The 19607-nt window shown below is 43.6% G+C and overlaps 1 protein-coding gene across 12 annotated transcripts in view; it reads right to left on the bottom strand.

Moving 5' to 3' along the window:
• Tead1 (TEA domain transcription factor 1) overlaps window positions 1–19607 on the bottom strand; it is a 257978-nt gene that overhangs the window by 71728 nt on the left and 166643 nt on the right. For 5 of the 12 annotated variants that reach the window (XM_048788366.1, XM_015477640.2, XM_048788370.1 and 2 more), the window contains exons 3-5: window positions 4304–4368; window positions 1731–1793; window positions 1579–1641 (exon numbers count right to left, since the gene is read on the bottom strand). In XM_048788366.1, the coding sequence (XP_048644323.1) occupies window positions 1579–1641; window positions 1731–1793; window positions 4304–4368 (191 nt within the window). The remainder of the gene's footprint in view (window positions 1–1578; window positions 1642–1730; window positions 1794–4303; window positions 4369–19607) is intronic. The other 7 variants (XM_048788371.1, XM_015477638.2, XM_015477641.2 and 4 more) reach the window with 3 other exon arrangements.

Raw genomic sequence — 19607 nt, 5'->3', positions numbered from 1 at the left:
AATTGTTTTCATGAAATAAAATTCATAAAGTCATCAAACAATTTCCCTGTATCTCACGGTGATTTCTTATGAACAGAAGAGCATCGTTCATCTCTTAACAGGGCTTCCACAGCCTAAGGCTGTGTGCCCCTGTGAGTCAAGAGGAAACACACAGTACAGAAGCAATGCATGACCATCTCAGATGAAAACACAAAATTGGTATCTGTAAACTTCTTTGTACATCATAAATTCATTAGCTCAGAGAAACTAGAAACAGAGTCAGAACGTGAGCAAATACTGGGGTAGTTACATCCACATAGAAAGTACCGCACCTTTGGTTAAAAAGCAGAATCTATGAAGTTATCTTAGTTTTTCAACTGCTCAGCCAGTGCAGCTCCAAGCCAGCCACCATCAGCCACACGTGCAAGCGAGCCAGCATGCTGCCCACTGCAGAGGGCACACCAAATGCTCTTCCTAGATCTAGTCCTCTGCCACAGCCAGCCTTGCCTGCATTAAAAAAGTTGGAGGACTTGGGGAGAGGCCCAGTGCTCATCAGTGGGCTGTGAGATGACACTGTTTTTCAGTGTGGAACAAAACCATAAATTTAATTAATGTATGGGGGGAGGGAAAAGCAATGATGTGCTCTAAAAATTATTTTTTACTCTAAACTATAATCCCTTCATGCGAAGTGTAAGTCCTTTTGCATTTCTAAAACGGCATTAGAGAAAAACAAAGGTCATGCAAGTTTTATTGTGAATTTTAAAAGGGGAAAAGTAGGGAGAGTTTTTTATTTTATAATTGTCCATGCCTTCATTTTTGCTATGAAATGTGTTTTAAGAAACTGGAAAATGAGGCACGGGTAAAAAATTTTAACTGGTACTGCAAACATGAGTTTGATCAAGAGCTTTTCCATGCCAAAGATCCATCTTTTTTGCTTAAGGCCACACTTTAAATTTCCTTTTAATAAGAGAGCCATTCACTTTTAAAAGAACATTAAGCAATGTGGAAGAAATCTGGCTAAAAATACTCTATGTTGGAAGAGACATACATGAAGATGTATTTTTATAAGTATTCTCAAAAAATGCATCAAAAGTACAAATCAAAATAATTTCTAAATATTTCTAACAAGTAATTTGTGATCACTTTGGAAATCAATTTTTTAAAAAATAACATCTCCATCAACTCTGCATCTCTGGACCAACTTCTTGTTTTTAAAGCTCTCCTAGCCAAGGGCTGCTTGGTGGACATTCAAAGGCGTTTAAAAAAAAAATAGTCTTTCTGTGCTGAAAAGTTATCAAGGCCAGCTCTCTGCTGCATTTGCATTGTTATTAGGAAAACACACACACACACACACACACACACACTCTCTCTCTCTCTCTCTCTCTCTCTCTCTCTCTCTCTTCTCTCTCACCCGCACATTGAGTTTAATGTGAGGCTAGTACAGAAACAGAGAGATTAGACACAAAGAAATGTAAACAGCTCTCACATGCGAGGAAACTAGGTTACCAGAATCCCAGCACCAGGCATTCACCAGTCACCATGGAAAACAGGAAGTGAGATGCATAGCAACCACAAGCCAAAAAGCAGAAAAGCGCATACCTTTAGCTTGGAATGAAAATCACGAGATTTCCTTCTGGCAAGAACCTGAATGTGACTAGACACCTGCAGGGTAGGGGAAGGGAGGAAAACAAAGGAAAAGCCTGTAACCATGGAGATGAAAAGCCCCCTACAACTGGGCAAGCCAGACGTACCTTAATGGCGGCTTGAATTTCTCGAACTTTCTTTCTTGCTAAGACCTGTATATGACTAGACACCTACATTGTTCGGGTTTATGAGGGGAAACAAAAAACAAAACAAAACAAAACAAAAAAAGGAAATCAAAGATAAAATCGCTACTCCTCGGGAGGGGTGTGGGGAGGGGGGAGGTTATTTGCATCTCAACAAAGCTCTGCAGTTAGGAATACACAGTCCCAGCCAGACACCAAGCCCCCAGCACTGCTCTAAGCTTTTCAGACTGGGTCATCACTGCAGTGACTTGATTCAGGACCAAAGTTGAGGCTCACCTCTGTTTCTCTACCCGGGAAAAATCACGGGCATTGGGAAAAACTTATTATGGGAGGGATGAGAGGGGGAGAGTAGGATTGCTTTCTTTATAAAATTAAAAAAAAAAAGGTGGGGGTAGTGGTAAATGAAAATATTTATAGCTTCTCAGCATCAGTAGGGAAAATCCCTTTTTCTCGATTTAGAGGAGACGATCCATAAATTAGCACATAGTACAGAATCAAAAAGCTGAAGCTGTCGGTTGTATTCTGATCTCATTAAGAGCTCTGGATTCTGTAGCAAATGTTAAAATAATACTGACATGTAAATTAGATTTCAAAGAGAAATGGAAAGACCCAGTTAGCAGAGCTTTTTTTTTTCTTTTTCCTTTTTTTTTCTTTGCCCTTATAAATATCTTTAATCCTTCCACTCTTTTGGGTATTGACTGGGTGCCAAGTGGATTTGCATATTATTACAAAGCGAAATGTGTGAATACAGCCAGCCAGCCAGCCATCCTGTTAAAAATCTGGGTTGAAAACCACACGGATTTGCTGAACAACAAATTCACATTGGAGAGGTATCACCAACTGCTGCCTAAAAACATCCCCAGGATGCCGGGGTGTGGAAACGTAGCCAAGTCCAGCTTCTGAAACACAATGATTCCACTGGGTAAACAAATTTGCATCTCTTTCAATGAGACTTGGTTAAATTTAGAAGAGTCCCCCAGTGAAGGGGGTCACCAGGCAAAGGACCAGAGCTCACCGGCCAGCAGACAGCCCAGGTCCAGCATTTTCAACAGGTAAGGGATTAGCTTTGCCCATCTCCAAAATTCAGAACCTTCCATTTAGGAGTTTAGGGGCTCAGACTTTAGGGCGATTAACTCATTTCAAACTCTAGTGACTCTAAAAACAGAATTTATGGTAATAAAAGATCCTTTGATCTTTAAATGTCTTTGCATTTCAATTATTCAATTTTCTTTTGTACTTTTTTTTTTTTTTAAGTACAGAGAAGCAGGGACTCCCCCATCCTCTTCACCCCTCCATCTGGCTCCTGCTGTTATTTGTTTTCACCCGAATTTTGTTCCTCTGTGATTCTCTGAATTGATGAGGGCCACCGTGGGGGGACATCCCCCAAGCAGACAATGCCCTGCCTCTGTGCTGGCAGGCAGCCACCCCCTTGTGCTGAGTCAGCACAGGCCCTGGGGGTAAATGGAGCATTCCCAGGAAAAGGCCTCAGCCCCTCACCAACACTCACAAAACAACCCCTCATTGGGAACGGAACCGGCTGTTGCTTGGTGGTAATGTGAGACCACAGGTTAGCTTGTTTTTTTTTTTTGTTTGATTATTATTATTTTTTTTAAAGACGGGATTCAAGTTGCCCAGGTTGGCTACAAACTTACGATCCTCCCATCTCAGCCTCCCAAGTTGCTGGGATTACAGGCGTGCGCCACCACACCTGGCAAACTACATTTTATAAAGTTGTGCCATATCATTCAGCATAGGTCAACACTTGAAAAAACAATTTTTTTTTTTTTTTTGGTTAATAACTCACCCATGAGATGTTTTTTCTGTTTTCCTTTCTCTCTTTCTGTTTTCAGTTAAACACTAACTAACTTCTCATCCATTCCAGTTCTGAACTGGGTCACATCAGCGATTTGGGCTGCTTTACATCTGAAAGGGCCAGGGAAGGCAGAGCCCTGGCAAAGGGCAGAGGAGAATCCCTGCCCCTGCCCTGCACAGAGGTATTTAAGTTGTAACTTCATTTCAGTCACGGCAGCTACTGACAAAAAGCCATTGCTTAAGCGACAGTGCCCTGGATGCACATCATTCAGTATCACGCTTGGGCCGATACTCAAGGCTGCCAGCGTTACTTTTGCATTGAAAGGATGACTAATGTGTAATTGCTCCAGGATATTACAGTGCACAAAATCTCAAAATTGCATGACTTGCAGGTGTAGTTACACCTGCAGCTTTTGCAATGTTGACACATACATGTTTTGGGAAAGAAATGCCAGTTTTGAAATACAGCATAGGGACAGCGGAGACACTGTCCTTCGCACGGAAACTTTCCCACATCAAATGAAAAGAACTTGAGAGACCACATACTCAAGGGTCACTGAAATGATGAACAGTGAAAACAGCCAATTTGAAACACCTACAATGCTGATGTCCTTACAGGGAACTGGGACTGGGGCTCCTAGGAGCCAAAGCACAGCAGCCACTGCAGCCAGATGCCTCCTGGGGCCATTCGCGGACATGCACAACTCCCAGGGTGGTTACTGTACCTGCTTTCTGGTCCTCGTCTTCCCTGTCCTGAGTTTGATGTATCTGGCTATCAGTTCATTCCTACCTGAAAGAAAGAAGCATTTCCAGTGAGGTGGGTCACATACCAACACACATGCATGCCCCTAAAAGCCAGAAATCAGCATCAAGAATTTTAAAATTACACCTAGGAGTTTATTCATGATAGAAAGAAGAAAAAAAAAATCAGTATGGGCTGGGGCTCAGTGGCAGAGTTCTTGCCTGGCACACGTGAGGCACTGGGTTCGATCCACATACAAAAATAAGCAAATAAAATAAAAGTCATGCTGCCCATTTACAACTACAATTTTTTTTTTCAGTAGGATTCTTTGAAAAAAATATCTACTAGGGGAAACAAAGAGAAAGGGCACTTAATTTTAAACTTTTGCTCTGTTGAGGCCAGAAATGGATCTTTGTAAACTGTGCCTTTTTGTTTGCATCTAAATGGGTAGTCACTTCGAAAAGTAACAAATATAAAGGATTAGTCTGGAAGTAAACAAACCCAGCTCTGTTTTAATCTTTTATTTTTCAGGTTCATTTTCCTCCTCATCCCTCATCAGGGCTCCTCCCTGTAGATATGTCCAGTTAAAGTCATTATTGCCACAAGAGAATGAATCCCTGTGGCCACAGAAGCCCTACAGTGACAAGAAGCTGAGCAGAGTGAAAGCAGTAACTAATGGCACAAGATTGTGCCAGTGGAAACCTGACAAATTCCAAGCTTTAGAACCTTTTTGGGTTTAAAACACACACGCATACACACACACACACACCCCCTACCTAAAAGTAAACAAAAACCCGCCATCTCTACCCCACCAGGAGGCTGTGAAGTTACACAGAGAGAGCTTAACTTGGAAGAACTATAATAGGAAAATACATCCCCAGAGGCTAGCAGAGAAACGTATTTACTAAGATCCCATGTGAAATAAAAGCCTACTCTGCAAGATGTGGGCCTTCAAGAGGGTCCAATTTATGACTTCAACTTTTTCACTAGGAACTGAAAATATTTTTACATACTCTGTGCAATAAATGGAAAACTCTCACTTCACAGCACTGCTTTTGGCTGCCGGTAACCTATTTCATCCTACTGTCCCAGATGTTGTGGAACACCTATAAAACTTAAATATATGTAGTATAATATGTAATATAATTATATAATAACATAATTATAGTATAACAGGATCATTATAATATAGTAATATTAATATTATATAAGCTCTGGATTATTATTTCCAAACTATTTAACGGACCTGGGTCAATTTCCTTGGAATCCTCACAAAATTGAAAACAGAGGTCTTGATGGACTAATCAATTCCATCCTAATGAGAACTCCTTTGGGCTGCAGCATTCCTTCACATGCTTATTGCCCGCCAGGGGGCTGTCAAGCTGGAGTCCAGTTCTCCTTCCAGGGCCACCCCTCAGGAAGTCTTGAACCACCCAAGTGGGTTTGGCTTTCTTGCTCTACCTGCAGCACAACCTGCATTTCTCCCTCCTGACATGTTCCACTCTGTGGCTACAGTCCGAATGGCAGAGCTGGCTATGTCATTTGTGTTCTAACTTCCCAACTATACTGTATACCCCAAGAGGGCAAGAACTATGTCTTGCTCCCCAGGATCCCCCTAGTACCCTGCAAGTACACAAAGACTGAAAAGGGAAATAACACAGCCTTATGAAGGAGTAACCATGTCACCAGATCTCCCCAGCAGAGTCAACAAAGAAGGACACGGATGAGGATCACCACGACAGTATGCACATGGACGTTGTGTCTGAGATTCCAATCTCCAACACTACCCAGAATGTCCTGTAATCATGGCACTCCCTGCCCACCTCCTGCCCATGTTAGGATTGTGCAGGACATGGTCACCACCAGAAGGCAAATAAATCATGGATTCTTGGAGGTAGAAAATGAGTCATACACTTCCACCCTGAAATTCCAAATCTGCATAAGCCAAAGTCAGCACTTCTGCGAATTGAAGAAGAATCTTGAAATATGTTTAAGAATAAAATGATCTTATTTATTTGGGCTTCCTGTAACTTTCATCCTCAAGTCCTTCTTATTCCTCTTAATAAGAATAAGGCTAGTCCTTCATGTGCCTAGCTGCCTTTCGAATATCAATAACTGCTCAATTCCTCCTGGAGCTACACACATGCTAAACTTCTATTCCTTTGATAACTGTGAAAGGCTTTGGGACATTCCCAGATACCATCCTGTGATCATCTCTCGTCTACTTTCCTTTCAGAGCCTGGAATTCAGAACTGCCATAATAATCCTGCTATGACAGCAAAGTACGCTTATTACCTTCTCTTCCTAAAACATTCTACCTCTGTAAATGCAGCCTAACACTGTGTTAGATTTTTAAGGATCATGATAAACTTGGGACTTCTAAGTCCTGTTCATATGGGCTACTCCTCAGATACCTCCCTACCATTGTTCCCAGTCTTTTTATACATAGCTGGTATTTTTCAGAGCCAAATGCAAAACCTTACATTTATTTCTACTACATTTCGTCCTGTTAAATTCAGCCTATCATTTCAGCCTGTCAAAATCTTCTCAGGTCTCATTCTGTAACTAAATGTACCCTTTAAGAGTAAAGACCTCCAAAATTCAGTTTCCAGGATTGCTTTGATAAGCATTCTCTTTCTGACTTTTGGAGAACTACCAATATCTCCTGTAGTGTCATCAGGTCTACTTGTCCATCTCTCAAATGGCTGTACAGATTTTGCAATTTGTCTCAAAGGCTCACTGACAGCAAAGCCTAGCTAGGAGTGCCTAATTACCAGGAGCCAGACCTAGAAGACAATGTCTGCAGACAAGCCAAGCATCCTCCAGCTCAGGCTGCACTGTGCTCCCTGTTCAGGGCTGTCTGAGTGGCCAAGAGGAAATAAATCCAGGGCTCTGTATGACATGCAATTTCATCTGAACCTTATCCAGACTGGGGGCGGCGGCGGGGCGGGGGGGGTCTCCTGCCCCAAACTTGTTTATTTTCTGTGAATGTAGACAGAAAATGCTTAATAGATGAGACATAGAACCTATACAACTATTCTCATTTTTTAATGGCATTTTGTTGAATAAGATCAATATCCTGGACACCAGGTATAGCCTGTAGTCTATGCTAATGGAACCTTCTGGAGTTAGACAAGACCGTACTTTAATCACACTTTAACTAAATCACTTAAAAAAAAAAAAAAAAGAATCACTATTTCTAGGGCTGGGGATATAGCTCAGTTGGTTGAGTGCTTGCCTTGCATGCACAAGGTCCTGGGTTCAATCTCCAGTACATATACCCCTGCGCACCCCCCCCACCCTCTGCAAAAAGTTCACTATTTCTACAACGGGCCCTGAGTAGTCAACATAGCCACATTTTCTTGAAAGCTCATCTCAACTCTCATAAGCCTGTTCTTTAGATGAGCAAGACCACCCTTCAATCGCTTGTGTTCTTTCTTTCATACCACATTTCAAGGCATGAATAGTAATTATTTTAAATATTAGAATCGCCTGTTTTAACTAAGAAAGCCCATTCTTGACTCATAGAAACCTAATGCTCTAATATTGCTTTTAAAAAAACTAATAAGATTTCAACTCTCGTAATCTAAATTAATAACTTCATTGAACATTTTAATTTGGAAGTACAAGTTAGCCTGTTATCAAGATCAAATTATTTTAAATAATTTCTTAAAGTAGCAAATATACAAAATCCTTCAAATAAAAGCTATCAATGGTATGGCTTTGAGTCTATTAAAATTTGCTGGGTCTAATTCTAAATCTTCCCAGAATTAAGATATACTTACACATTAGAGAAACAAGTGTAGTGTTCCAAACAATTTTGGAATATCTTTTTCATTGCTTAGATTGCACATATATTAGCAATATCAATTAAGTTCTGATTGGACACCCTGAGACCTATTTGCGTTTCTACAGTCCTGCTCTCTAAATGCAGTGGTCTATATAGCCCTGGATTTGAATCATGTTACTAAGGTGCAGAATTCCCTGACCAAGAGCAGAGGCTCAGCAACACCAACCATCACTGAAGTAACTGGGGAGGGGTCTCTAGCCTGCACAGCATGATCTTGGTTTGCAGCCACAATTCCAATTTTAGATGTTAGAAATTTTAACCCTTGCTTCTCCAATTCTTCTTGTGCATGCACACATGAACATGCGTGTGAGCCCCACCTCCCTCTCTCTCTCTCTCATACACAAGCACATACATGCTTAATCCAGTAAGCCTTATATTACAAAAAATGACTTTAAACAAGGTCAATTTTAAAGTTAATTGCTACTTTCTTAAGCCAATCTTGCAGTCACTCAGGGATGATCTCCTCCGTGCTTTCTATCATACCTCTTTGGTGAATCAGGGAAGGATGTATAACGAAAGAAGACGGCATGCCTGCCCACAACAGGTTCACTGTCTCATACAAGGGCTAGAACCAGACAGCAAACCAGCTTCACACACCCAGTGGCAGCTATTGCCTTCAAAGAGTTTCTGAAATATGCCTGGATAACAGATCACAAGCAATTTCAAAAATCTAGAAAGGCTTCCCCACAGTACTGGAACATAACCCAGGCCCTTAACAACAGGTTACATTTCCTCCCACATTTTATCATGAAATATTTTAGACATACAGAAAAAAATTTACGCTAAACACTATATTCCCCCATCTAGATTCTACCACAGGTTGAATATCCCCCATCTGAAATGCTGGAAACTGAAAGTATTTTGAATTTGGGGGTTTTGTATTTTGGAAAATGTACATATCCATAATGAGTATCTTGAGGACAGGACATAAGTCTAAACATGAATTTCATCTATGTTTCACATACACACCTTACACAGCCTGAAGGTAATTTTATACACGATTTTTAGTGCACCTGTGTTTTATCTACAACCTGTTGCATGAGATTCGATGTAGAATTTTCCACTTAAGGTATCAGTTGGCACTCAAAATATTTTGGATTTTGGAGCATTTCAAATATTTAGCTTGAGGATGTTCAACCTATATTCACTTTTTCTATTCTTGCTCTGTCACCTTTCCTCCCATCTGTCCAATCCTCTGCTCAAGCCATCTTATTTAGATGTTTTTTGCTGCATTTCAAAATAAGTTGCCAGCACGGTAACACCTTCCCTGTGTACCTCAGGGTACACATTAACTACAGCGCCAAGACTGATATGACAGAATGGAGCAGGGCAGGTTGAAGACTACTTGAGACAGAGGAAGTTGCATTTCTTTAAATAACAAGCAGGAAACTGGGACTCAAAAAAAAAAAAAAACAAAAACAAAAAAACAAAACAAACAAACAAAAAAAAACCTATGGTCTCCTGACACTCAAGCTCCTTAGCCCACCACCCACAATTTCTCCAGGTCAATCATGACATCCACAGTATTTCTGGTTCATATCCTTCGTTTTCTCTCTGCAAATAGTACAATCACTTATAGAGCTGAGTGACCATGTCACACTTCACCACAGAGTGTCACCATTCTATAGCTTCTCTGGAGCATAAAATTTCTAGTGCCAAAGGAGCAGCATTCTTCTTCAAGTCAGATTCTGCAGCTGCCCTTGATCCTCAGAAGACCAACAGGACCTGGCCTGCTACTATGGCTCCACCATCCTCACGGGGCACTGTGATCTCAATTTGATTTGATCTCTTTCCTTTCTCATAAACAGCAGGACACAGCTGAAAGTGAACCCATCACTGGCTTCTCCAGCATCCTGGATTGCCATGAAATCTCCTCCAAAAGGGGCAGGACAGGGAGACTGGCAGAAAGGCATGGAGTCTGCACTCGGCCTGCCTTCCCCAGACAGAAGACTGGTTAACGTTGTTGTGGGCTGTGAGTGTAATGGGATGTGGCCTTAAGGTCATGTTTGAGGCACAGCAAATGCAGGGTCTGTGGCTAGAAATTGTAGCCCAGAGACACTCAGCTTTAACAGTGTAAGAGCTACTTTGTAATTGAATGGAGTCAGGGAGCCACAAAGAAAGCAGCAGCAAAAGGAAGGTTCCTCTTTCCTGGCCACAGCCAGTTCTGAGGCAAATTCACCCCTGCATGGCCCGAGCTGCCCTGAGCCTGGGGAAGGGGCTCTAGCTCCTGTACTCTGAGGTCCTCCCTCATGAGCAGGGATAGCTGTGCCAAGATTCCCTACCCCTTCTTTCCATATTAAAAGACTGAAAATCAGAGAGAAAGCCAGAGCTTCTCGGGATTGCTAGAACACACTGTGTCAACAGACTGCGCTGCTACAGCTGCAGTGGGCTCCTGCCACCCCATCCCACCCCCCCGATTCTAACACAGCCCCAAAGGCTACCAGGCTACTAGAATGTCCTCTATCAACACCTTGAGCCTCCAAAGCTCTGTGTTGTGTGGACAATGGCTCTCATGGCCTGACTGTCCTTGTTCCTGCACACCTGGATTCCGCCTGCCTTACAAAGGCCTTGTCCTTCTTGAGTCTTTGAGCTGGAAAAGTCCTCCAGGCCTCCCTTTCCCTGGACATGTCCACATGCATCTCTTCTCGGACTTCCCTTCCCAGGCAGCCGTGTGTGGAGGACATCCTCCATCACAGCACAAAAGAGGCTCCCACATCCCCATCCCTACGATCTGGGCTGACACGGGATCATCATAAAGTACAAAGAGAAAAGAGGACCCAATGGGCAGAAGAAAAGACAGATGCTTCTGCAAGGTGACATTATCATGGGGCACGGCCACCCCAGTGGCGCTGTCCTCCCATGCCAGCAGCAGCATGAAACATGGAGACAGCACTGTGGAGGACTTTTCTAGTAAGATGGTGTTCGAATAGTTGCTAGTCACAGGACCCAACTCATTAGCTGAAGAGAAAAAATATCTTAGGATACAAAAGGGCGACAATCAGAATTCACAGGTGTGGGGTAAATGGTAGCAAACCAAGTGTTACCGGCCAGGGCGGGGTCTATAGGAGGGGGGTGTTTGTTCAATGAAGCCATCCAAACATTCTCCTGAAGACCTGGGGGTGGGGGGCCAATCTGAGCAGGCAGGACGTGATCTTTATTAACCAACTGACTTGTGAGGAGTTAAAAATTAGCCATTTCTTTCACACTGCTGCCACTGCATCTTGTCCCCAGCAACATTGGGAAAGAAGGGAGGTCTGCCAGGGCTGGCCAGACACCTGCCAGTCAGACACCAACTGTATGTACATGGCTGGGGGCAAGCGACATGCTAGAATTAGGGGAGTAGAAAGTTGCCACCACCGAGGGCCATTTGAGAGCTCACCTGGAAGAACAGGCGGGATGCTCCCACTAAGTGCTCTCATAGCTGCCCAGGGCTCATTCACAGCACCCAGCTACCAGGGTCTGTTTAAACACCCGACCCCCCAGCAGCCAGACAGGAAGCTCCCCAGGGCTCGGGTGGAGCTGGAGTTCAGCTCATCAAAGTGCCATGGTGGTGAGAACACAGTGGATCCTCAGTAGGTTCTAACTAAACAGAAGAACTCAAAGGAGGGGTGGAAATCAGCAGGAGAGGCGGTGAGGCTAGAGGGTAAGGAAAAGTACGTGAAAAAGAGCACAGAATCTGTCCTGAGCATCGCCCATGAGGAAGCTGTGGGGCCAGTGCCTCAGTTAATCCCAATATAAATCATTGACTGAAACTCAGGCCAATGTGGAAAATCACCAGAAAGGGGCAGGCAGCCTGTTCTGGGTTGTCAGGGGTGTGCACTGCATGTTCCAGAACTAAAGGTTTACAGAAAGGACGGATGGGTTTCAGGAGGTGAGCAGTGACAACTCTGAGATAACTGCTCCACATTCGCCCAGGGGCACATAAAGAAAAGCTCTGGAAGAAAAAAAAAAATACAGAAGAAAGCTGTATTAACCCTGTTCAGTCCGAATTTCTGTCTGGAATCCCTGTAAAATGCCTGGCAATAACTCAAGCTCCACCTTCTAGGGAATTTGTATCTGTCAATGGCCCTGATAACATTATCAAGTGACAGCTCCATAAAACACTGTGTTCTCCATCTTAACAGGCCAGCTTACCCACTACACATTTGCATTGGATTACAAGGATTGAAAATGGACAAGCAAGTAAAAAGTCTAAGGTTATATACTGAATACAACACCTCTAACGTTGGACAGAAGTTCTCTGTGTTGCAACTATGTCTAGAACAAAATTAAATATGAAGTTTTCTAATGGCTCATTTGCTACAAAGCAATAAATATATGTCATACAGTCACCTTTTAACAGGTGAATAGTTTGACTAGTTGTAATATTTTCACTATCCCCTTAGCCATTCTCCTTTGTACCTAACAAGAGTTTCCTGAAATAGCTCCAGGTTAGTGACTCCCCTGATCTAAGACCTTCAATGACTCCCCATTTCCTGTAGTCTAAAGGCATAAACTACTTTAGTGTGGTATCCAATGTTATCTCACCATCTGGCCCCTACCGCCACCAGCTATCCACATCACATACATAGCTTCCTGTTCCCTGAACCCATGCTGCCCTCCTACAGTCTTACTCAACAGCAAAAGTGCCCCTTAAGATAATCAATCAACATCCTTCCAGGTCCAGTGCAGATGTTATGTCCTCCATGAAACCCTGCCTGAAATGTGCCTGGAATATGCACCTGACATTAGTGCAAGTAGGGAGGTGTGAGCCTGGGAGCTGGGTGATTGGAGCTCACCTCATGGGCCAGTGGCTGGGAGAGACCATGATTTTATAAAGCAAAATGAAACAAAAGATACCATGGGTAAAGAAAGGGATGAGGGCTTGGCTCAGGCTCGGGAAGGAGCATGAGAGTCAGCACAGTTCTCCACTTCCTCCTGTGCCAGGGCCCTACCTACAAGCTGGGTCTCACCAGAGTGCCTTGTGCAACAGGCTGTGAGCATCCACGAGGCAGCTCAGTGCCTCCAGCATCTTGAATCCCACACCTCAAGGTGTGTATGGCATTGAATGGAATCTGAACTTGCTGTCCAACTGTGACCTAAATAGACCCCAATCCACAGGCTCTCAGGGCAGTGTTTCTTCCCGACATTTCTTATTCTTCATCTCTTTCAGGTCTACTTGTGACTAATTTGGCCTTCTAACATCAGGAGGACCTCATCCACTATAAGAAAAACACCTACTCCTCAGTGCACTGCTGTATAGGACTCCTCAACTCCAGGACTAGGAGCTTCATAGGACTTTGCAAAAATCACTGTGTTTTCCCACACCTCTGCCTTCTGCAGCTATCTCCCCTCAACTGTTCATTCCCTTCTTCTTTACCTGCATTCCTATTCATCCCTGTAAGCCCTAGCTGGAATACCCCCCCACACACATACCCAGGGAAGTCTGGGAGCCACCCAAATTGAATTTCTCAGTTCCTTCTCTGTACCCTCAAGTACTGAGCACACACCCCTGGTGGGCTGGCTGTAGTTACTTATCCCTAGGACTGTCCATCCCCTCTTAGAACAGGGACTGCTCTAGGAAAAGCATCCATCTGGTTCTCTCTGGCCCCAGATCTGGCACCTACTAAGCAGATGCTCAACAAATGTTTTCGGTTGTTGTTTTTGTTGTGGTGGTGCTGAGGATGGAACCCAGGGCCTCACACACACATTAGGCAAGTGCTCTACCATGGAGCTACATCCCCAGTCCCTGATAAATGTTTATAATAAACAAATGAATGAGCATGCCCCTTCTGTATGAAGAACATCAAAAGACAGGATCTAAAATAAGATTATGAAAACTGGCCAGCATCGCCAACATCACCTGAAGTCCGTAAGTCCTTCTCATTAATAGGATTTCAGAGAGAGGTGGCAGGATTTTCCACACCTTCATTCTGGTCTCTCAGCACAAGTGTGAAAAATGGCACAAGCATGACCTATAGGTGCCCTTTCCTTCTTCATGCCTCACCCCCACCCCTGCCACAGTACTAGGGACCTGGTCCAAAAAAAAAAAAAAAAAAACCCTAATCTCAACATTACTCAACATTAACCTAGGAAAGTCTTGTTAATGAAAAACTCCAAGAACACTCTGTTTATTTGTGATTTGGCTTTAGAGAAGTGTGAAATCCACACATCAGAAGTGCTAACAACTGCTCTTTAATGGAGAATCTTTAATGGTAACAATACTGCAGATTTGGGAGGTTTGGGGGGATTTGTTTTGTTTTTGTGGTGCTGGGGACAGAAGCCAAGACCCCAAGTCAGACTTCTGTATTTTTTTACTCATATGCATGTCAACCTGGATCCTTCTGGGGAAAGGTGACTTATTAGTTGAGTGAGTTAGGCAGCTAAACTCCTCTGAACTTCATTTTCTATCTATATAATGGGGCTAACAGCATTCACTCTGAAAGGCTGCTGTATACATTAGCAACAACAAACGTGAAGGTTCTGGTAACCTCGAGATGCTGTAAAAGGATCCTATAACTATTATGCGATGTCACTGCACTGGGCTTACATGTTTTCCTTGTTTGAACCAATACATAAGGTCCTAAAGAAGGATTAAAAAGGCTTTCTGGGGCTGGGTTTGTAGCAATGGTAGAGTGCCTACATGTGAGGCACTGGGTTTGATCCTCAGCACCACATAAAAATAAATAAATAAATAAAATAAAGTTATTGTGTCCATCTACAAATAAAAAATAAGTTTAGGACACATACCACTTGGCATCTAGTATAAACCTACAATGCTCCTTATTTTCAATGAAGTTGAAATTGAACATCTTCTCCATGTTACACTGAAAATGTTTTCAAAATCTTTGCATCACCCTCAATTTTCAAAATTACATGACCATCAAAATTGTCTCCAAGTAAAAGACACACTTTATTGTGGCATATTAACATCACGAGGTCAGTATGCAAGCTACTTTCTTAGTACAGTAATCTTTTAATTTGAAATGGATTACTCACTGAATAAAATAGCAGGAATTAGGTTTTTTACCAGAACTTACTGTGGCCATATTTCTTAAAATTTGTGACAGAGTGTAAAATTATCTCTCTGGGTAGGCTGGAGGCACTGCATTCAGTACCACTGGACTTGCAGAATTTAGTTCTCCGCATAAAAACGTAACTCTTCCCAAAAGAATTAACACTAAACAATACACACAGGTGAGTCTTTTAGACTTCAATAAAATGACACTCACCTGGAATTATCTGGTGTTTAGAAAACATGCTAAGGAAAAATGTCTAAGACACTCAGCAATTCTTTTAAAGATAATATGGAAACTGTGATCTAAAGGACATTTTTAAAAGGTACTCAAAGAAACTGAAAGTTGGGAGTTAAGCTAAATAAAATCCTATTGTGTGGAGGCAGAAGAAGGTATGAAGTGGCTGAAAGCCAGACCATAAATGGCTGAATACCTACTATGTACCAGCACCATGTGAAGCACTGTGCTTCCATACTCACACGTATAACCTTCAATCTGAACTAATTCCCATTTTACAAATGCTGAAACACATGTTCAAAGAAGTTAGGCTCCCAAATTAGCAAGCACCAGAATTAGGATCCGAACCCAGCTTTGTCTTCCATGCTCATTATTTCTGTGTGTGTGTGTGTGTGTGTGTGTGTGTGTGGTGTGCTAGGGATTGAACCCAGGGCCTTGTGCATTTGAGGTAAGCACCCTACCAACTGAGCTATATCCCCAGCCCTCATCATTTCTTAACCTTAGACCCAGTACTCTGAAAATAGCCACTGCAGTAACTGACCTTCTCATAAGATCATAACTAAGTGCTCAAAGAGAACAAAATCCTAGGAGGAGGCAGAGTTCGACCACGAAATGGACTGAACATTACGTGCGCCATTTTAAAAGTTCTCTATTCAACAACTATAACACAGGATAAAGTCCCAATTGCTCTTCATGCATCCAAAGTCTTCACAATCTGGCTCCAAGATGCTCCCCTCCTGGTCACAGAACTTTTGTCACATAGAAGGGATGGTGCCCAGCTCTGTAGGAGATGCACCCCAGAATAAGACACTCTGTCTGCCCTCAAGAATCTCAAGGTCTAGAAGGGAAACTGAGGTAAGATGCCAAACCAGAGTCGTAAAGGAGTGTTGGGAAGGCAGGAGGAAATATACTGAAGAAGAGTCTGACATGCGAAGTCCAGAGCCCTGCCCTCCTCTGGCTGTCATGCTTTGAATCATTTGACCCAAGTGCCCTGGCCACTCCCAAGTGGTTTCACACCCAGGAGCAGCCAAAGGCAAACCTGCGGTTGGGCACCAAGGAGAAAGCATTGGCCCGTGACTGGCCTTCCCTCTCACATGATGGCCAACAAAGCCAATGTTTGCCTTTGTTGACTGAGTTCTAGATTCAGAAGAAACTGGTCATTTTTATTCTCCTTTAGATTTCTAAGTACCTGGGATCAAAATCTCCCTCACAAAACTGCTGCATGAACAGAGCACTTTTTGCCTTTTCTCTCCCCCCTTACTGTCCTTAAAACATCCTTATTCCTCATCATGCGGGGTGCTGTTCCCTTTGCATGAAATGCCTTTGCAGCGGCCCCTGCCCAAGCCTGTTCAACACTCATCTCTGAGTTCCCAAGACCCTGTGTCTAGGCCACCACCCCCACCGCCTGCAGAGGCGGCACCCTCTGGCTCCAGGTTCTTCCCACATGCCCCTAGTACAGTGCCTGCCCTGCTGAACTCTGCCCACAAGTGGTTTTGCCTATTTTCTTTGACAAATTATGAGCTTGGTGGAGGCAAGAGTTGCATTCTACGTCCCTAGTTCTCTGTCCTCCCAACCTCTGGCACTGAATTTAGAACATGCTATTTATTGATAGTTGCTAGTGCTCATTTTATCCTCTTCCTGGAAGAAAAAAGAGTCAGATTAATAGGTGATTATCATGGCATGCAGGAGGTGATAAAAGGCAGGAAGATGAAGAGGGAGAAGAGAAAGAGCCCAGGTGACCAGGCACAGGGTACAATGAGGCATAAGGCTGGGCATCTGCCTTCCAAGAACCCTTGGTCAGGGTGAAGGCTTGTGGAATGCCAGCAGAAGCCCGGACTTCCCACCCTGAGCCCCCAGAACCCGAGGAGCTCGCAATCAGCAGGGACAGAGCAAACAACCCAGGCTCAGCAGCTGCTTTCTTCTCCAGTGGAGTGGACCCAGAAAACCTACAGCCTTTCCTTCTTCAAGATTCACTCAGTCTTCCCTGTTTCTGTCGTTTGTTTGGGGACAGGGTCACAACTTGTTGCCCAGGCGGGTATTGAACTTGTGGGCTTCGGTGATCCACCCACCTCAGACTCCTGATTTAGCTGGCCTGCATCACCAGGCCTGGCTTCCCCCTTTTTAATTCTCGTGATCTTCATTAATTTCTGATTTAGCATCCTGCCTCAATCTACCACCAACATAAAGGCTAACATTCAGTATTTCATTGAGGAAAAAAGAATTTTTTTTTTTTTTTAAGAAAATCTCTACTTGTTCATGGGTAGGATAGGTAAGATTGAACTGAACAAACAGCAAACAAATGGGTCATCCCAGGACCATATTCCTGATAGATACAGTATGTTCTCAAGGCAGAAGGAATATAGATGGTCAGTGTGGTTTCATCTGCAAGCTCTTTCAGGACACACATTTGATTGTTTTTTAAAAGGCAGAGCCCAAACTACTTATCCATATGTGGCTCTAGCCCTGAAGGTTGCTTTGTAAAGATATCTCAGAGTGAAATTATCCAGCAAACCCTTGTGTGGATAGAAGGTTCCACAAGTCAACAACCGCTTAAGCAGTTTAAACCAACAAGCAAGATGCCCTCTATTTAAATGCTATGAGTGAATCTATTTTAAGCCTTTAAAAATCCTTTGGGCAGGTGTTTAAGCTGTGTACAGACTGAGCCTGGGGAGGCTCTGGGGGCTGGGGGAGGGCGGGCTCCACTCTCCAGTGCAGGCAACATTTTGTTCAGACAATCTTCCTGCAGCAGGTCATGTGATAAAGGCCAAATAAACAGCATCTGGGGATTTTCAATTACAGACCTTCGCCCAGCATGCCTGCACTGTAATCTCTACCAGATGAGGCTCAGGCCTCCCTATTTTCAATAATTCGCACACTGTGTACACATAACATGACAATAAGGGCATTCATGGCGCGGCCTGACTCGCAGATCAAAGCTAGCAGAGGGCCAGCTGCAAGCATGCTCGGATGCTGGATGATTCTCGGGCTTTTCACAGGCTTGGAAAGACACTCTGCGGGACCTGGCAAGCTGGCTTCTTTCCTGTGTGGTATGCTAAGCAAACTCTGAACAGGAACGGGGTCCTCCACTCCCTACCCCTCCCCAGAGAGCCAGAGAGGGGACCAATTTCATGTGCATTTGCGAGTACTGGGCAAACTTCAAACTCCAATCCACTCAATAAGCTGCCTCTTGGTTGGTGTAAAAAGCCCACTGCTCACAGGGCCAGGTGGTTCTTCAAAACAAACCTGTTCTAAAAAGACTGGATGGTTCCTATACTTACTAAACCCTCCCTCAGCCAGGTGCTCAAGTTTACAAACCCACTGCCTGTGCAGTTTACAATTCAGCCTGCACAAACCCACTCTGCAAAACTACATGGAGGTGCATTTCTAATACATGTCACAGAGCCTCAGGTCTGGGAAATGAAAGAGGACACTCTGTTGTTACAACTGAAATCCCTAACAGGTTAACTCAATTAACTCGCGTGCTTAGATTACCGCATTGAGCCACTGTGGGTGTGCTTGCGCACGCGCAGGGGTGTGCTTTATAAAGCATTCAGAATTCGCAAGTCCACAACATTCTGAATGCCTCTTGCCCTGCTGCACGGAGTCATGGGTAGAGGAAGTAGGGACACTGCTTCCTCCTATAAAGATTTCACACCCATCAATCAGGGCAGGAACCGGGAGAGAGCCATAATGGTGACTTCCTTGGAGCAAACACATGCTCTCACCAGCTGTGGGTTGTGTCCTTACCCCCTTTTCTCTCTCATTCAGAATGGTTTCCTCTTAATCACAATAATCCCAAAAGTGCTAAAACATATCAATCGTTGGGTAAGCCCTGCCCACAAAGGGCCAGCCGGCTGGCTTTTATGGCCTTGTCCAACAGCAGCTGATACTTCATTCAGTGACAAATCCAATTTAGCAGTTACAAGAGGTTTAGCATCCCTGAAAAAATATTGGGGTTGATCTGGCACTCAGAAGTCAGCAAATGCTCCACTGCCATATTGTTTTAGAGATTTCTCTGTTGTCATATTTGGACATCTACAGCCAACTGTCTCACACCCTCCCCAGCCTTGACCTCCTACGATCTGATGGTGGTGATGGAAGAGGCAACAATTTAATCTCTGGATTAAAAATACAATAACTGTACATGGAAGCTGAATAATGTGATTTTCCAACACGCCCCCCCCCCAACACAGAAAAGGGAGTAA

Source organism: Marmota marmota, unplaced genomic scaffold, assembly GCF_001458135.2.
Source record: "Marmota marmota marmota unplaced genomic scaffold, marMar, whole genome shotgun sequence".
Lineage (NCBI taxonomy): Eukaryota > Metazoa > Chordata > Mammalia > Rodentia > Sciuridae > Marmota > Marmota marmota.
This window is presented reverse-complemented; position numbering and strand designations above follow the sequence as displayed.